The sequence below is a fragment of the Bactrocera neohumeralis genome, unplaced genomic scaffold, assembly GCF_024586455.1.
Source record: "Bactrocera neohumeralis isolate Rockhampton unplaced genomic scaffold, APGP_CSIRO_Bneo_wtdbg2-racon-allhic-juicebox.fasta_v2 cluster11, whole genome shotgun sequence".
NCBI lineage: Eukaryota > Metazoa > Arthropoda > Insecta > Diptera > Tephritidae > Bactrocera > Bactrocera neohumeralis.
In genome coordinates this window covers 5,673,859-5,694,542 of record NW_026089624.1, presented here as the reverse complement: position 1 = coordinate 5,694,542, position 20,684 = coordinate 5,673,859, and the positions used below count along the sequence as shown (strand labels likewise).

At 33.8% G+C, this 20,684-nt stretch overlaps 1 protein-coding gene across 1 annotated transcript; it reads right to left on the bottom strand.

The window, feature by feature from the left end:
- Positions 1 to 15,139: 15,139 nt before the first annotated feature.
- LOC126765702 (uncharacterized) lies at positions 15,140 to 20,415 on the bottom strand. Its single transcript, XM_050483437.1, has 2 exons — positions 20,201 to 20,415; positions 15,140 to 20,123 (listed from the first exon to the last, which is right to left on the bottom strand). Exons 1-2 carry the CDS (start codon positions 20,217 to 20,219, stop codon positions 19,021 to 19,023), a joined length of 1,122 nt encoding a protein of 373 aa, XP_050339394.1. The 5' UTR covers positions 20,220 to 20,415; the 3' UTR covers positions 15,140 to 19,020.
- Positions 20,416 to 20,684: the final 269 nt, after the last annotated feature.

The following is a 20,684-nucleotide window of genomic DNA, read 5'->3' as shown; positions in this document are numbered from 1 at the left end:
TGATGTTGGGCTTTTGGCTGTCTTCAATAATTTGAATGTCCTGTATGTCTTCGCCCGATAAATTTAATTCACAGAATGTCTTCTCAGATGATGAAGATGGCATTGTAGAAACGTGTTTTGGTTTAGATAGCAGCTTTTGCTTTAATATATTTTTTTGTGCTTTTGCCCTGTTCACGCGTATTATTCGTTCTACATTCTTACCACACTTGGTACAAAATCTGAAGGTAACAGCGATTATGTTTGAGCATTCGTCGCATCTTAATAATAATTTAATACAATCTGGACAATTATTATTTTTTTCCTACCGTTCCACTTTTTACAAAACGGACAATGCATTTTAAGGAGTTGAGGGATATATAGCTTCACTATAACTATATTATAGTTGTTTGAAGTCTTTATTTTCTCGATGACAGATGTAGTTCTTCTTCTTTTCCTAACCATGGCCATCGTCAAAAAAAAAAAAACGACAGATGTAGTTTGATAGTTATAGTGTAAATATTTTGTCAGTATTCACTCAAAAAAAATTGTCTATGGTAAAATGTCACTTGAAATGTTAACGTCTCGTTGCTGTGCATCTATACTATAATTCTTTAATATTCCTAAAAATCTAAAAGCAGCAAATTTCAATAAAATTAAAAAAGTATTGTGTCGTGTGTTTGTGACTTACTAAATATGCCTCCAATAATTAGGCGGTGCGAAGTTCGCCGGGTCAGCTAGTTATAAATAAAATAAGAGGGTTAAATGCGTTAAATCATAGAAAATTTAAAACATTTCTTGAGGAGGTTGAAGCTGACTACGGTGATTTACTGTTATTCACAGAAGTAAGGTGGCTTAGCTGAGGAAGAAGTCTAGAAAGGTGTTTCGAACTTCGATGCGAAATTTTTGAGTTCTTAAAACTGGATCAGTCTCCAGATTCTAAAGGATTATCGGGTCATTTAAGCGAGAGCGATTTTTTAATCAGACTAGCATTCCTTACTGACTTTTGTAATGTGATTAATGAACTTAATCTTGCACTGCAGGGCGAAAATAAACATATATTTGAATTATTTCCAATTATTAACAATTTCAAAAGAAAATTACAAATTTTAAATGAAAAATTAAGAAATAAAAATATAAGCTCACTGCCGAAAACTGGATCACTTAATTTATGTATTTCAGATTCTTTATTTCAAGAATTCTTTACAACAAGTGAGGAAATATTTCACAACATAAACAAGATATTTGAAGATTTTAATAAAATATTACCGGCTATAGACCTTCACAATAACACTTATGTTTCTGATGTACAAATTCAAAGCCCTGCAATTAGAAAAGAAATACAACAAATGATAGAAGATGTCTCATTACCTTTGGCGACGGGAAAGGAGTTTTGGAAGCAAATATGTAAAAAAAATACCCGAATTGCACAACCGAAATATATAAGCTCTATTCAATGTTTGGCACCACCTATATGTGCGAAAACGCTTTTTCTATATTAAAAATCATTAAAAGCAAACATAGGAATCGTTTAACAGACACGAATTTAGAAGACCTCATGAGAATTAAACTTAACAAAACTGATATAAATATAGATGACATTTTAAGATTTGTTTAATAGTTAAACTTAAGGTGCAAACAGTAAACGCAAAGTTAACCTATAATTTCAAATAATATTAATAATATTTTTTTTAATTAAATATTCATATATTTAACCCTGCAGTGGTTGCGCGGGCACAATTCCGATTTCTTTGGCGCCGAAATTTGAAGGTACCGTTGGAAAGAGAAAGTCCTCCTGATTAAAAATTACATAGGGTTATAGATACCGCTTAGTTTACGAGATATTCGACCTTAAAGTTCAAAAATTCGCAAAATTCGAACATTTCAAGAAGCTATTTTACCACGTTAAACCCACTTTGTTCACATTATTCTCTTCAAATTAATTAAATTACACTATAATCTTTTAAATAAATCCACATTTTACACTTTTAGCAGGTTTTTTATTAAAAAAATCTTTTTTTTTTTTAAATTACATTTTACACTCGTTTGAACCTCATTTGTTTACCAAAAATTACGAAGAAATGGAGCGCTGCTGATGACAAGGCAATTCGCTGAAATTCCTCTTTTTCGCAAAAATTCCTCTATTCATGCATATGGATATTTTCTTTTTTAAATTTATTAAGCAAATAAGTAATATTATATACATGTATTAGTAATATTATATAATAATATTATATATACATACTAGCTGACCCGGCGAACTTCGCCCCGCCCAATTTTTATTTGAAACAGTTAAAACGCTTTTTGAACTCTGTTCAAGGCCATTTATTTGTATGGAATGTTAATATATTCAGGGAATAACGTCTCTGATCAATTTAAATATTTTTGGCGAAGTTCGTTCTTTGTTTTGTTTTGTAGCGTGTAAACAAGTAAAGAAGATGGCTCTCCAACACGCTAACATGCCACATACATACCTATGTATGTACATATGAAACTGTAAAATTTTGAACTTGAACGATAAATCGGCTTGAATCATTCGAATACTCAGAATGAGCATTTCCTCACTTTTAGATTTGTTGTGTTGTAGTAACCTATTCACTACAGTGAAATTATTATTTATGAATAAAGACGGAAACCTTAGTATATATCTGGTATAAAAATCCACGGGATTGAGATTTAAACTTGAGGTCAAAATTTTTAATATTATTGATGAAAATTTTCGTAGAGTTGATAATAAGCACACATTTTCTTAAAATAGTTCATTTTTGATTTTATATTCAAGTTTTTAACAAATAAGTTAATTACAAAATTGTTAGTTGATAACATGTAACATTTAATTTTATAATCTTAGGATAGATAATTCTTAATTTTTAATAGTAGTATTTATTTTTTTGAATTATAAACATTTTAGTTTAACTTAGCACTAATTGGTGCACAATATTTTTGGTTAACCTGTCTCGAGCTAACACAAATAGATTTGATGGTTTTCCCACACGTGAGCATGCAACATATAATTGCCCATGGGAAAAACATGGATTATCCAAATCTAACCCACAAATGGACATTGTTTGGCCTTGAGACTTATTAATGGACATGGCAAAAGCTAAACGAATAGGAAACTGTAGTCTTCTGAATGGTATCGTAGATTCTGACGGTATCATTGTAATACGGGGCAGTAGGACCACTTCTCCTTTAATCCTTCCAGTCAAAATGGTTGCTTCAAGAATATTCCCTGTTAACTTTTTGATGACCAAACGTGTAGCGTTGCATAACCGAGGGGGATTCAAATTACGCAGAAGAATAATAATTGAACCAATCTTCAACCAAAGAATATGTGGTGGCATAAGCACTGAAAATGGGAGGCTTAAGCAATGCTTAAATAACAGCTGATTTTTGTTTTGAATTTGCTTTGAATTTTCAGCGACATCTTTCGTAACGTAGGGCAAGTGTCCGTTCGTTTCCACTCAATAACAGCTTATACTTTTCCTTCAGTTCCCATAGGTGCTCCGACTCGCTAGGGATGAAATTTGGGGTTCTTTTGTTGTTTTCATCAATTTTTGATATAATTTTCCTCGCAAATTTATGTATTGTCTGTTATAATTTAAATATTTCAAACATATTTTTATGAATGACATTTGTAAAACATATGTTGCCCATAACGTTGCCATATATCATAATAAAATTTTATAGAAATTAAGCATTGACTGTGAAACGCAAACGACTACTCAGTTTGCAACAATACTTAGCTAAGACTTTATTTAGGCACAACTTAAGTATGGACTGCGAAACCGGGCATTAGCCATACAAAATTCTATACCTAAATGCGACTAAATGAAATTTTTTTTTGCATTTAGGAAATATATGCTGAAATCAACTCTGCGATTTCCTAATTCCTCTGAAATCTCCCAAATTTGAGGAAGATTTACTGGAAAAGAGTGGCAGCATTGCTTATTTGTCTGACCATACATATGTACATAACTTTATTTATTTCACGGATTGTATGTGATTTTTTCTTAAATTTAGAATATTGGAAGTCATAGATTCGTATAACTTTACTACAAATAATATAAACTTCCAACAACGCATTTTCATTTAATGTTTTTAGCAAGTGGCAGCTTTTGTTATGACAGCCTAAATCCAAGAATGATAGAGAAAGAGATTACGCAATGCGCATGTTTGCTTTCAGTCAGCTGTTCTTGCTGACGTCACGGTTGACTTATTATTCGCCCGCGCTATTGAAAGTGAATTCGAATTGTGTTTTCAAGTGTTATATTATTTGTTAAATTCTGTATTTTTTAAATGCGCTGTGCAGTGTTCGGTTGTAATAATAACAATGGTAAAAATACTGCTACGAAGTGGAGATTTTTTCATTTCCCTAAGGATAAAGCCGCATTAAAACAATGGATTCAAATAATGTACTGGAACAGATGATGGAGCTGGTTTCATCAATGAGAGTCATTGGTAAAAATAGTTTGCTTCCATTCCAAAAAGGTAATACTCAAGCTACATATATATTTAGATAAGTTGATTTTCTACAGTTTTTGATTTTACTTATGATTTACAGGTATACTCCAAAGCAATAATGCTTTGAAATTGCTGCTGGATGACTTAAGACAGCAGCACAAAATTGATTACGTTTTGACTTATCGATTGAACCAGGACGTTTTGGAAATTTTTTTTGGCGTAATCAGGTCAAAAGGCGGTCTTCACGATCACCCTGACAGGCAGGAGTTCAAATATAGGCTGCGTTCCTATATACTTGGTCACAACGAAGGAGCGATCACAGAAGAAGGCAATGTTGAAGTCGACAACACACCAGATTTGGAAGGAAATTACTTATCCCTAACCGGTAATTATCAAAATATTAAACGTACATAGTATTATAAACCTAAAACTACAGAAAACAATGCAAATTAACAAATGCAAATATGTACTTACATACAATCTAAGTTTTTGCATACTAACCACTGTTTTTTATCCTAATTATACTAATAATAATAACTAACAATTTATTCCATTTATTGATACGCATGTACATATGTATGTTTATCATATTTTTGCAGGTAATATTTTTCAACGTGTGTCAGTTGATCTGAATTCCACTGACCCAATCGAAAAAAATGATGACTTGGAGATTCTCAACAACGACGGACTTGAGAATTTTGCAGGGTACATCTGCCACAAACTCGGTAAAGACAACCCCGAAATTTGTGCCAATTCCGAAAATTGTTCGTCCCATACTTGGGTGGATCACCTTTCTGAAGGAGGACTCTCAAAACCAACAGATATGTTGATGGAGCATTTGAGAGCCTTGCAAGCAATATTTGACGACGTCAATGGTAATGATTTGCTTATATGTACAAATTATGTCCAGAAACACATAGATTTAAGTGATTTTGTAAATTGTAGCTCGAAAATAAAAGAATTATTTTTCAGAGCTAGAATGTATTTTAGGATTCGTTCCTTAAATAAAAACATAATTGAACATATGTTTAGTAAAAAAAGAAAATTAAATAAAACAATAAATTGATACTTGGCTACAAAATATTCAATCTTTTTATTTACATAAATGTATATGGTTGAAACAAACACAGCAAAGATTGTCTCTTTTTAAATAATTCAATGAAAATTCAATTAAATGAATATGTAGGTAAATGTTCACTATAAAATATTCACTTATATTGATATCTTTTCATGATATTCATGATTTTGTATGCCTGCAATACAAAATTGCTTCTTATTGCAAAGAAAAACAACCAACTGAAAATCAGCTGATTGTAAGTTGGTCAACCGTGACGTAGATGCGCAGAACGAACAAAATTTGAACTCGTCATTGCGCAATCTTTCTATCATTCTTGACGCAGAAAGGAGTACTACGCGAAAGTACTTCAGTCACCCCGGGTATTCGCTCGGCCAGGGTTATTTTTTTAGAGCGGGGCCGAAGGCCGCCAACGCAGAGAGGAGTACTACGCGATATTACTTCAGTCACCCCGGGTATTCGCTCGGCCAGGGTTATTTTTTTAGAGAGCGGCCGATGGCCGTCAACGTAGAGAGGAGTACTACGCGAAAGTACTTCAGTCACCTCGGGTATTCGCTCGACCAGGGTTATTTTTTTAAGGCGCGGCCGAAGGCCGCCAACGCAGAAAGGAGTACTTCGCGAAAGTACTTCAGTCACATAAATCACGTATTACACATATGTATATATATGTAGAAAGTATTTTTTTTATAGTTAATATAGAAAAAAAAATCACGCGATAAAACAAACAAAGAAAAATTGTTAAAAATCCTACATATTTATTGTTTAAGATATGGCAAGGCTCGTTTTTCTCATAATTGTAAACAATCTAACCTTTTCAATGATGAGTGTGCTAAGGGATTTTTAAATTAATAAATTTAGGTAAAATATAGCAAAATAAAAGTGAAATGTGAGCTTTTTTCAAAGCTTGGAGTGTGTATTTAAATATACAAAGTAAAAAATTTGAAAAAAATTTGTGAAACATAGAGAAATACCATGTTTTCTTAGTGCAAATTATTGAACTTTTAATAGTGAATATTTTGAAAAATATTAGTAATTTTTACATTATTTTTGGGATATTCCTCCCCTGGAGAAGCTCCTCTATCCGTACATACCCCATTTATACGAAAATTCGGTTTTTTACCCCTCCGCCAAAGTAATCGGATTCGTGCCGTTGTGCGGATTACATATAAATAAACTTTTTATGATAAACAAATTGAAGTTTTTATTTTTTTTTTTTTATAAGTTCAGTGAAATGACATACATTTACGTTTTTTTCGTAGTTATAATGAAAAATACCTGAAGTAAACAATAAACAAAGAAGTAAGCAAATATGTGGATTAGTGTGTTTTATTTTTAAGCTTGAAAATGACATATGTACATACTTATATAATCCACGCGACCTATCACGTCACTTTATGGTGCGCTAGCACTGCGAGGTGAATCGAATTAGCTTTGCGCATTTTTCCAATATTATTCAAAATACGTTTAACATTTTTCAGACTTCTATCCCTTACAAGGGAATGATTTTTCAAATTTTCGAAAAGCAGTTCTGATATTTTTTATTTTGTAATATCTAATACTTCTCAGTTATTTTTAAAGTGTTCTGTGAAATTTTCAAAAAAATATATATTATTTGCGCGCAAAATTTTTTGGGTGTACAATTTGACAGCGGCAATGAGTATTTTTGCCACATTCACAAGCAAGAATATTTTTGTATGCGTGCACTCGGCACTTTCCGACCACTGCTTTAGATATAGCTGCATCAACTTTTTCATACGCTTTCAATGCTTTCAAAAAGCACAAATCTTGGTTTGGTGCTTTAGTCACCACCGAGCATTGAAGCCATGGTTCAACATACAATGTTACAATAAACAAACAAACATCTTGCAGAGCGTTTTTATCATTAGCGTTCATGCGAAATTGAGACTGCAGTAAACATATTTTCAATGAATATATTGGTCTTGACATCCATCTTGCCTGGTGCATAGCTCCAGTAGATCTGATTTTTATTTTACGTTCTTTATCTCCTCCCAAAAATACTACACATAGCTCTACCAATTCCCGATAGTCATCTCTTACAAAAGATTTGTCTAGTTCTGCCTTATAATACATCAACAAGGATGTAATATCAGTCTCAGCAGTATAATTCTGTATGAAATCAAGGCAGAGTTCAATATTATAAGAATCGATGTTTTTCCAATTGTCTCTAAACTTTTTGAAGTAGGGAATGTCAGGACTATTTGTTACTTGCTTCAGTTTGATTTCAAAGACAGATTTTAAGTCCAGCTCATAAATATGATGGCGACAAGCAAATAGCAGCAACTCTCTCTCTAAAATCTGCTCTAGAAGAACACAAGCTCCACTGAAACGGCCGGTATTAGAAGCAGTTGTATCGCAGCACATTATCTGTACTTTTTCATTAAGATTCCAATCGGAGAGGGCGATTGAAACGGCATTGGCTTGATCCTTACCAGAAGAACTGTCTAGTTTTGGTACTGCGAGAAGCTGTTCTCTATTGTCAAATGAAGCAATAATTGGTAAACGTTCTTCTTTTGAAATTCGCACGTCCAACCCAGGTAAAAGTTTCCCATCCCAATGAACTGTTACTACATCAGGTATATTGTTCTGAAAGTCAGCTTTTATTGCTTCTGCTCTGGATTTTCTAGTCTGAATACGAATTCGCTGAATTGAGGACTTGTTGATGGTGAAATCATCGCTACTTAGACCAAGTGCCTCCACGACTGCATGAAGAATGTAAACAGAGTCTCTTATGCTGAGTTGACATCGATCCAATGTCGCAACAAGTTTAGGTGTTACAATATTTTTTCGTCCTCTTTTTTTAGTGCATGGAGCTTCTTCTTGTACTGCGTTTTGTGTATCCAAAATCTCTTCTTCCCCTGAATCATCTGAGTTTATTACATTAATGGCTGTTTAAGCTGATGGGACTGCCAATAACTCCCTATGTCTGACATTTCTTTCCTCTTCTCCTATCTGTCTTTGTTTAGCTCTTTCTTCTTTATCCGCTAACTTTCTGTCCACACCACCAAGACATCCTGGTCGACCTGGCTCCCGTTGTTTCATCAGAAATAGTTTGTCTTCCTCTATTCTTATCATATCAAAAGCATTAGCATGTGCGATTTCAAATAAGTTATCAAGATTATTCTTAAAATCATTTTTACGGTTTTTAAACGTAACTTGAGTTTTTTTGATATTTTTTTGCAGTTCTCTGCATGAATGATATAGGTCTATTAGTTTCTTTACGCAGTTGGGAAATGCTTTTGTGGGAATTCTTGCCTTTTCCCAATATATGATACACTCCCTAATCACTAAATTTGCACTTTCACTGACAGTCAATTTTAGTTCTCGAATATTATAAAACAATACAGCGAGATCTTGTCGATTTGATGGTAATTTTGCACCACTAATTTGATGGCTAGGCAAACCGATAAGGAAAATATTTTGTTTATCATTTCGTAATTCAACCGACATCTTTATGCATTAAACAATTGCACTCCAATGACCTGAAACATAAATACGAAATGGCAATTGCAACCCGTCGCTACAGGTTGCAGCGCTCACTTGCGCGGTTCTTGTATGAACAAGTTTCAATCGCAAGTCGGCACGGGTTATCGTTGATAAAACGAGCTGATATTTTTTTTTAAATAGTATTATGCTAAAACAAAACTTTTAAGAAGGTATGCATAAAAAATTAAACACTTCGAAATTTAAGGGACACCCTAATATACACCCTACCTTAAAATTATTTAACATTCCTAGAAAACCAAAAACAGAAACACTAGCTTTGAACTAAAATGTAGATAACATAGTTTTGTTATCTTATGCTATGATAATAGTAAACGTTTTGTACTCAAATTTATAATGACTGACGGCAACTTATACGCAATTCCACCTTACTGCAGCCTACGCCACCTTATTGCTGGATTGCAGGAACAGGTAAGGTCCACTTATTTCCCTCAAAAGCCAACCAACAACAAATTCAAAGTTATGGAATGATAATGACCCATTCTAAAATTTATAAAATAGAATGTAATTGTTAGTTTTAAAATATATAAAATCTTAACCTCTAAATATATAAATCTAACCTGTACAATAAAATGTAGTATCCAGTCGGATAAAAACCATGTCAGTACATGTACTAAATAAAATAGTAACGGATCCCAATTGAATAGTATAGCCGCAGACCAAGATGCCAAAGCTCCCAACACTATACCATAGCTACGCGTAGTTTCGCCCATCGTATGAGCCGTTCTTGAAAACTGCTTATATCACAAATACCACTATTTTGCATTGCAGGTTGATTACTTATTTGCAATGACAATTCTATTTATTATACCACATCGTATTGCGCAAATAAAAGGTTAGTAATATTTCATAAATTTTTTGGCATCATATATGGTATATGATCTGAACTATACCAAAGTTATTTAACAAATAAATACATTTTCGACCCATCAATGAACGTTGCTCTATAATCACAATAGCAGGCAACCTTTGCCAATATTGTAAAAGAAATCGGCATTGTGGACTACAATGGCTGAATCTTTAAAAATTTTTTAATATTACTTGCGGAAATTTTTAATTTTCATTTAGGTTTCATGCTTAAAGGGAAAGTCAATTAACAACCCTGACAGAATCTCTAGCTTATCATATCACAGCATAGGGCTTATTCGAGCTTGGCAGTACGGCGCAATATTGCGCAAACATCATATTCGATGTAAAAATGTCGCAACTCGTGCAATAGTCAGACGATCGAGCGAGTAAAAATTTGACACTTGATGCGCGCCAAATGTCATCATTCTGCATCAAAAATTTTTGTACTGCGCGCCAATATAAAAGGCAAGGAAATATTCTGAATATCAATTCAAAATTGAAGAAAGCATACACATATTTACATATGTATCAGAGAACTGCAAAACTCACTTTTTCCTTGAATCAGCTCATACGCAAAAGTTTCTATTCAAGTCCAATCACTGAGCGAAACACAGCGTTGAGTAAAAATCAGCTCATGTTGCCGAATCGCTAATTCGCGTACAATGTGAGCCTTCGGTCCGAAATGCTTTGCTCACGTTTGCTCACTTCACGAAATATGTAGCTCATGCTCGCTCACTTTACGAAATGTTTAGCTCACTTTTGCTCAGTGATTGGAATTGAATAGAAACTTTTGCGTATGAGCTGATTTAAGGAAAAAGTGAGTTTTGCAGTTCTCTGGTATGTATGTATATAGTTTTTGTATGCTTTGTTCGCGATCAGTTTATGTGTCACATGCATTGCACTAAGAATTTGGCACACAACTTATATTTTAGTATGTATTTGTCATCCCGTCGATATGGAGCAAGAAGATATTTTAGAAAAAATACGTACAAACGCCTACACATTGTCAGCCCGACATAAGGGAAGGAGCCATGTTTGGAATATATTATCTGAAATTATTAAAGAGGATGGCACTATTTGGAATGGATTTACATATATACTGCCAATCCTGTAACAATATTTTAAAATATTTGGCAATCGCTTAAGGAGACGGCGCTTTTATTCAAGCACAGTGAGTTTATTCATATGCGTTGAGTTTGCTCATAGGCGTTGAGTTTGCTCTCTTGTGTTTTTGTTTTCATTCAACACGATCATTGTTGAGCCGAATGAGCGAACTCTTGAGTAGAGCTGTTTCAACACGAGCGTGAATAAACTCAGCAAGCAAACGAATTTACCGCAATTGAGCTGAATTTAGCTCAGTGGCGAAAATATTCACGAATGCCATTTTGAGCGCTTGAGCCGAATGTGCTGATAGTTCGGGTATTGATCGTGCATGAACATTTTTGCGCTCAACGGAAGCCGTTCTCTGATATGTATATAGTAATGGAAGAAGGGGGTAAGTAAACGTGGTATTTGTTGAATTTAATAATATATAGTATATTAATTATTATATTCGCTTGAATATCGAAAAATACATTATCGTGATTTATATTTTCAGTGAAAAAATAAATTCACCGGTTACAAAACTACTAGTAAGGTCCCGACTTGACCTGGAGCCCGAGTTTGCTGGCGGGAAAAGGAAAAAGTCCGTCCTATGGGGTAAGGTGCTCGAAAATATGCGTATTATAAATCCGGAAGTGTCGCAAACAAAAGAATTTATACAGAGGAAATTTTTAAATTTGTTTGCGACGTATAAGAGAATTAAAAAACGCAACGACGCGACAGGTCGAGGTGCCACGACGTGGGAATATTTTAAGGATTTTGACAACATTTTTGAAATAGGCACTTCATTGAGCCTTCCATAAGCAACCTCCAGAGCTCACTGCAATATTTAGTTGAAAGTGAAGTGAGTGAGGAGGAAAGGTGCGGGGAAGAAAGCGATGCAGAAGGTGTCAGTCGAAAAAAACGACCAAAAACTATTGCATATGAAACCTTGGATTTTTTTAAAGAAGAAGCGCGGAAGAGCATATTCGGCACGAAGAAACTATGAAGATCGAAAGGAAAAATTGCTGGTTGACAAGAAAGGATTAAAGCAATGTTGGGGTTGCGGCAAGTTTTGGAGGGATTGTGCCAAAAATATAAAGTGTTCATTTTATAATAAACTTTATGTTTATATTAATTTAATATATATTATTATTATAAGAATGAGTTCCTATTTTCAATAAAATAAATATTTATTAATTAGTTAATGTTTTATTAAAAAAGAAACAGAAAATGGTTAAGTATTCTAGGGTAGGTGATTTTAATTAAATTAACTGATATAACAAGATTTTAGTCAATTAATCATTTATTTGATATGTACATATATGTATACATTATTGAAATAATACTTCTATGAAATAAATAGCATTTTAAAGTTATTTCGTCTGATAATTCCTTCATTAGTGTCATTTATATTTTCAGGTAGTTCAATCATATCGTGATCATTTGAATTTTCTAAATTTTCAGGCATACTCGTATAATTGTCTTCAGAATGAACCGGATCGCTTCGCAGTATAAAATTATGTAAAATTGCGCAAGCTAATATCACAGTTGATATGTCTTCTATATTGCGCATATCAATTTGATTCAATATTTTGAACTTAGCTCTGAAAATCCCAATTGTTTTTCCTCTCTGGAAAGATGTCCGTTATCTCTTAAAGGAGCAATTAAGTATCTTGAGACAGGATATGCTGAATCGGCTAGAATAATTGCATCTTTCGCAAGTTTTATTTGTCCAGATGTGATCCCTTTGTAAAGTGGACTATTTTTCCATACATTGGCATCATGACAGCTACCTGGGTAGCCGATGAACACATCTAAAAAACAGAACTTACTGTCGCATATGGCCTAAATAATTGAATATGCAACCAACTCTTTTTTTACACGGTAGATACGTTCCTCAAAAATCCGTGTAAAAAAAGAGGCGTTTCCTATGGTAAAAGGGGGGATACGTTCAATGTCATCTGAAAACCGTGTAAGATGAAATAAAGAACTATATTTACGTCGAAAAACCATGTAAAAAAATGTTGAAAACTATAAAATTTCAGATATGCTTAAAAATTGTATGTTCATATGGCATTTTATTGAGCATTAAAACGTAAAATATATAATTCATATAGGTGAAAAATTGGTAGAGCAAGCAAAAAAACAAAAGAAATCTGTTAACCCAGAAATAAGAACAGAAAAATTAGAATAGAAATAAAGAAAAAATAATTACATAGCTACAATTATTCGTCGCTACTTGATAACAGGAGCAATTTTTGCGACGAACTGGACTAAAGTCGGTATCATCGCTGGAGATATCCATCAAATTATCCAATGGTGACTTTCGTCCGGTAATGGAGTTTTGAACTTTCGGACTACTTTCCGAAAGGTCTTGCGCCGTCGACTTTTTTATTAAAAAATCTTTTATAGAAAGTTGAACTTTTGGTTTTTTAAGTTCTTTATACAACTCTTTATACCCAGCAGTACAATTATTAATATCTCGTTCGAATTTCAGGGCACGTTCCATATTAGGATCATTTTTTAGGAAATGATTAACCATACTTTTACCAAATTTTAGACCGTCATTAATTAAACTAGCAGTTAGTTGACATATTTCGGTCTCCTAATCATTATCGCTATTATTGTTCTCTGTTTTGCCGTCATCTGTTATTAATTCAATCAGAAATCATCATCTAGAGGTTTATCTATCATTAATTCGTCGACTTCTTCAATTTGTAGGTCTTCAAATCCTTCTCCTCCGATTTCGTGTGCCAAGGCTATAATTTTAGAAGTCTCCACCGACGCTTGCGGCACTGAGGTACCACTTTTTACGCATTCTGGCCAAAGTGCTTAGCAGCAGGAATTTAGTGTTGATACTCTTAACTTTTCTTTGGCCATTGAAGCATATGTAATGCAATCCAAAATAGAATATTTTTTCCATGCATCAACGATAGTAAGGTTGTCCTTCTCTACTGCATCTAAAATATGTTGGAATGCTCGTTGAATTTAATAAAGCTTAAACGTAGCAATTATACCCTGATCTAATGGTTGAATCAAGGAAGTGGTATTAGGTGGCAAAAATATTACTTGAACATTTGGATGCTCTAAAACGAGATGACTTGGCGCATTATCTATGAGCAAAAGCACTTTAAAATCAAGACATTGCTGTTCCATATATATTTTACCTTCAGGAACAAAGCATTCTTCAAACCATTCCGTAAATAGACATGCTGCCTTGAATGTTTTTTCCTCTCAAAGCACGTGGCCTTAATGATCGGTTTATTAAAAGAGGCTTTAAAATTTTATTACCAGAAGCGTTGCTACACAATAAAAATGTTACCCGATCTTTAGCAACTTTAAAACCACTAGACATTTTTTCGGATTTTGCTATAAAAGTTCTGGAAGGCATTTTTTTCCAGAACAAACCCGTTTCATCGGCATTGAAAATTTGGTCGGGGATATAGCCACCATCTTCAATTATTTTGGCTAGTTCTGCTGGGAAGGTTTTAGCTGCCTTCTCATCTGCTGATGCGATTTCTCCTTTAATTTTTAAATTATGAAATGAGTTTCTTTTAAGAAATCCTGTTAGCCGTCCATAACTACCAGAAAATTCCTTTCTCTTGTCTTGACGACTTGTTGATGGCTCCGATATCTGCAGTTGCTTGTAAATTCGTAGTGACTTCTGCTTTATAATATTTCCATCTACAGGTATTCTCTTTTGCAACAAATCCTCAATCCAAAACACTACACATTTTTCCATTTTTACTAACACTTCATCTCTAATGTATGACGATGTTTTGGAACTATGTTTTGATGAACTGATGACAGATTTCCTTATTTCATTCTCATTTTTCTTAATGGTCCTGATAGTAGCTTCGTTTAAGCCAAAAGTCTTGCCCACAGATGTTGAACCTTCATCTCTTGCCAGACAGTCCAGGATTTTTAATTTTATTTCCAAAGAAATGGCTTGCCTTTTACGAATCTTTGAAAATTTGGACATTTTGCTAACTATAGTGAGGACAAAAATTTTATTTTTAAAGCTTAACTAAAAATTTAAAGAAAAAATATATTTTTTCACTTATTAAGGTTAGAAACGTTCAAATCTAATTGAACAATTGATAAAATATTGCGAGCTAATAAACTTTAAAAACTTCAATTAAGCAATATTTTATGTAAATATCATGGGGACAAAATGTGTAGGTAAAAATTATCGAATAAAGTGATTTCCCAGTTACTACTATGTTGTTCATTTCAGCAATGGTGCCAAGTATGGTAAAAACAATGTTGAAATCTTTATTTTATATAGAATGAAGCGAACAACAAGTTCGAATGGAGAGCTGAAGAGTATTACCAACCTATTCATTACGTAGTGTTGTGTAATGTTCCTATTGTATTCCGAATAGAAATTTTCGAACATGTAGTGTTGCATAATGCTATTTTTATATGAAGGAATAAGCAAACAAACATACACGTAATTACAAGACAGTGATTTTAAAACCGTACATAATTAAAAATTTTTTACAAAAATTTATTTTTTTTCAACCGTGTAACTTCAATTCCGTGTAAAAAAAACCGTGTAAAAAAAGAGTTGGGTGTATAGTATAACACTTAACTTAAAACAGATCTATTAGCCAAGTACATAGCTGTTGGAATTTTTCTTTCTGTACCTGGGCAGTTTTAAATCCCACCTCGCACATAGGAGCATTTACCCTCAAAGACCGGACAAAATTGAAAATTACAAACTTCAGCGATGGTACTCAAAATTGATTTTTTTTGGTACTTACATAAATAACCGTTCTACAATGAACCGATCAAATGAATGACCTTCAGGTCGCTATAATGCCACACAAGTAGTCGGAACCTAGACTTCGTTCAGAACGCACGTGCTTATTGGCGAAACTCTCCATTGTTCTCGAAATTGCAAGTGGTTTTTTTTATTGCGTGAACGGAATTCTTGAAAATATTTTTTATGGATTCAGGACAACATAGTATGTATTTAATATGAATGATATAAAAATTAATTTAGTTAATCTATTATTATGTTTTTTTCGGAAAAACATTGAATCATTAAAAAAACTAAATTTTTTTTTAATGTTTTAGAAATTAGTGTTTTTGTTATAGTGTCGGGCGAGGTCGAGCTATGAATTATTTTTCCTAGTAAACTACAGGATTTCTCTTAACATATAAGCTTAAACATTTTCCCCATCTCAACAAAATTTGGAACGTGACATTTTCCTGTGTCACTCTGTGAAAATGAGCGAAATCGGACTACATTCACTCCTACTGGGAACACAATTTAAAACTCCATTTGATTTTTTCACTTTTCAGTACACAAATAAAATTTTGCGGTAATATTGGGGCTATACCAGTGTGACGAATGAAAAATTAGGCGATTTCCGTGAATTTTTGCAAGAGAAACTACGCTTTTGAATATCTCCAACTTCTTTGAACGTAATAAGGTATACTTAAAAATGTTTTTTACAAAAATGTTGAAAAATAACGGAGTTATGGGCTGTCTTCGGAGGTGCCAAAAAAAAGTGCCCCAATCGCTGGCATGATTCCGGCCGAATGAGTTGCTGAAACAAAAACATTTGAATAGTTTATTAATGATATTTCATATACAATGACCCACGATCTTTAAAAAATATCAATAATTAACAAAATGGCGCAATTTTGAAAAAAAATATTCGTTTTTGTTTTTTTTTTTTTTTAAATGGTCGTTTTTCAATGCCAAATTGACAATTTTCAACCAATCAAAAAAATCTTAGGTCATTGTATAGTAAATGCATTCAAAAATCCTTAGTTGTAATTTGAAGTCGATCGGTCAGTTTTTCGATGAGTTATGACGCCAGCAATTTTGAAAAATGTCGTTTCGAGAAAAACGCGTTTAAATTTTCACTTACATATACATATGTATGTATATGTTTGCACCTCCGAGCGGTCGCTCTTTAGAACGCTGCCATCCAAAAACTATTCAAGATATGAACTTCCCGATTTCACAGGGTATTTATGGAATTATAAGCTATCGAAAAAGCAAATAAAAAACGCACAGGATATTGTAATCGTTTGAATGCAAATGGCATATTCGTTGGAATCATAGGGATACGCGGTATTAAACAAACTTCTCCTTTTGATTTACCAGTTAAGATCGTAGCTTCAATCAAATTTGGCAATAAATTTTTCACTGCCAATCTGGTGACATTACACAGTTTTGTTCGATTAATATTTCGCAATAATATAATCAAAGAACCCACTTTCAGATTCAAGCAATGCGGTGGCATACCAGCCGGTTCTAATGAATTCAAAAATTGAGTTGGATAATTCATTGCCTCATCTTGATTCATAGCACTGTCAATTGATTTATATGTCGTGACTACGCCTGGGAGTTTTGCTTGAATTTGAAAATTAATGCATTGATATGAATGTTCTTCGGTGCTAAAATGGCGCGTTCTGTCAACCAATCATGGTTTCTGTAATTCTGAAGAATATTTGGAAAAACACATTCAATCAATTCATCTATCGATTTCGTAATTGTACAAAAATTGTTCGGTACAGTGATCAATCTGTTGGTTCTGTCGATTTGTATTTTGCCATCACCAATTTGTAACAATTGTTCTGAAAACTCATGGGCAGCTGGATCATTTTGTAGGTGAATACGCATATTAATGTTCAGTGTCAATTTTTGTACATATCTCCAGAACTGATGACTTCAAACAGGCATTTATTTCATCAGCAGGAGTTGACCGAGGAATGACAGGCAATGTTTGTCGAAAATCCCCTGGCTGTAATATCAAAGCATCACCAAAAAGCTGTTGGTTACCACGTAAATCTTGCATTGTTCGATTAAATGCTTCTAGTAATTTTTTATTCGCCATTGTACACTCATCCCATAAAATAATGGACGTTAATCGCAGAACTTTTGCCATAGCAGAATTTCTTGAAATATTGCAAGTTGGAGTTTCAATCACCTGTATATTCAATGGCAATTTTAATGCAGAGTGTGCTGTCCGACCACCTTCTAATAATGTAGCAGCAATTCCCGAGATGCAAGTGCCAGTGTAATTTTCAGTTCCGATCGAATAGTGGCTAAAATCAGTTATATAACAAACGTTTTGCCTGTACCACCAGGTGCATCCAAGAAATATAACCCACCTGCATTTCTGGAAATGGCTTGCATGATTGTGTCATAGACATGTTTTTGCTGAATATTAATTTTGGTTATATTCGATTGTACAAAAAAAACGCAAATCATTAGAATTGAATTCCTGCTCACGTTGCAATTCACGATCAAACAGATCATGCATGTCACGATTTGGTGCGGTCATACCCAATTGTACTAATGTTTTATTTGCAATCCGTAGACACATATCTTCAATTATTATCAAAGCTTCGTTGTACATTTCCAAAGTTATCAACAAATCAGAATTTCTTGCATGATGACGCATACGAATTAAAATATCTTCTGCAATATTATGTTTATATTTGTTCCATAATTCAAGTGGATTTGATGGCATACATGTTGATAATATAACGGCAAACAGCATTCGTATTTGTTGAGGATGAGCCGAAATAGATGCATCATGAAGTGTTGAATCCCAATGAGCATCATCCTCCAACTAATGCAAAAGTTGACATGCTTCACGGTATGTTTCACACGAATGACCGTTGACTGTTCTCAATTCTTGAAAGGGTTTTGGGCCATTCACGTTAACTAATAACAATCTCAAATAAAAACACTCAACATTGTTTGGATGTACTGTATATATTCTGCCAATTGCATCTGTTTGGAAAATGCCAAGATGCCCATGAACTGCTGTTCCTTGTTTACGTCTTTGAAATTTTTTCGAAGACACATTCCATGTGTAATACTGAGGCACTTCAGAATTTAACAAAGTTATCGCAAATATATCAGTTTCGCATAATTTGAAAAAAGCTGTTAACGTAGTTGCTGGTGGTTGCGCTGCTCTTTCCAATAAATTTGCTACATTAAAATAAACACGTTGGCCATTCTCAAGAGCCAAGTGAACAACCGCAGGATATCTTTCGTGCATTGGAAACGACATAATCCTCTAGACAGCTTCATTGCTACAAATATAGCGACCCATTTGATACTGAGTAATTTCATCATTTCTATTCTCACCAGCAACACCGAAAATAGCCATATCGCTCCCTTTATTTACATACTTGCAAATATATTTAATGGATTTGACAGAATTACAATATTCCACATTTATATGAGCGTTGAATATTTTCGATAATAATGGACAATACGGAACCACCCAACGATTATCAACTTCAACTTCCTGGTTATGCATTCTAATGGTTGCCGTTTTGCCATTATCATTAGGTGATCTACGTCGATACAACGGATATACGTCATTGCCCGTTATTGTGTCTGAAGTAAATTGCCTTGGGTATCGTTTCGAACACTTTTCATCAATCATACATTGTGAATTCATACTTAGTTCACCACACGGTCCATGTATCATGTTTTTAACGACAACTTGAAATAACTCAGGATCAGCAGTGTGATTAGGAATTTTAGCTGATATAAGGTTATCGATTTGATCCGGAGTTACTTTATGTACCAGCCAAATTAGTATATGTGCGTGCGGCAATCCCCTTTTCTGCCATTCAATGGAGTACATATGGCAACGCACATCCCCAAATACATATAATTTCGCAATTAAATCCATAATTGCCTTACATTTTTGCCGAAAAACACGCGCAGTAATGTCATGACGATCGGTTGTCGACTGTCCTGCAAATAAATTGTTTTTGATGTCATCCCACTGCGGATTACATGTAAATGTAATGAACAGATCCGGTCGACCGTATTTTTTTACATAACACATTGCGTCTTGTGCATATTCGTTCATATTCCGTGGGCTACCAATATACGAAGATGGCAATATAGTTAAACGTCCGATGTCATTAATATTAGCATCATTTGCTATCGCGTCTTGCAAATGAATATATTGTTCAGATCTTAATTTTGCTTGGTTGAAACGAATTAAATTAAGACGTTCTGTTTCTATTTCGACGTACATATCAACGAAGTACTGATGATATAGTTTACGACATCTCAAGATATAATTTTGTTCTTGTGGACGAACCATCGATCGATAAGAATAAAAATTCATGGCACTAACTTTTTTCTGTACATGTAGACCTTCAAATAAGTGGAAAATGTGACTTAAGAAATTTCTACAAATGATGAAATGTCAACACACTGAAAATATTATTTACCTGTTCGTGGATCAATCATTGGTATATTTATATTATAGCCATCGTCACCTTTCCAATGCAATATTGGGTATTGTAATGCGTCGTAACTACGATGAAGTTCCGAAACACGTTGCAATTGGTCATTTCTACGATGAAGTATAATATCACACCATTGAAACTGATCACCACGAATTACAATTGCAACCTCATCAATTGTCGGTGCATTGAATCAAATTTCATGCTCTCCAAAAGGTGTTCTATCAACCCTTATTACAATTTTGTGATGATCAGAGGGCATACGATCGAGAGCAATTTTGAACAATTGAACTAATGCGTTATGCTGATGGAAAAACCTTTGTAGCTCACAAATAATTTCTCGTCTTGTATTCAAAGCAATTGCACAACGTTGATCCAATTCAGATTTTCATCACTAATAAAATAAATTTGCAAAAATTGATAATCAACGTCGGGGTATGGCAATACCGAACCAGCTTGATGATAAATT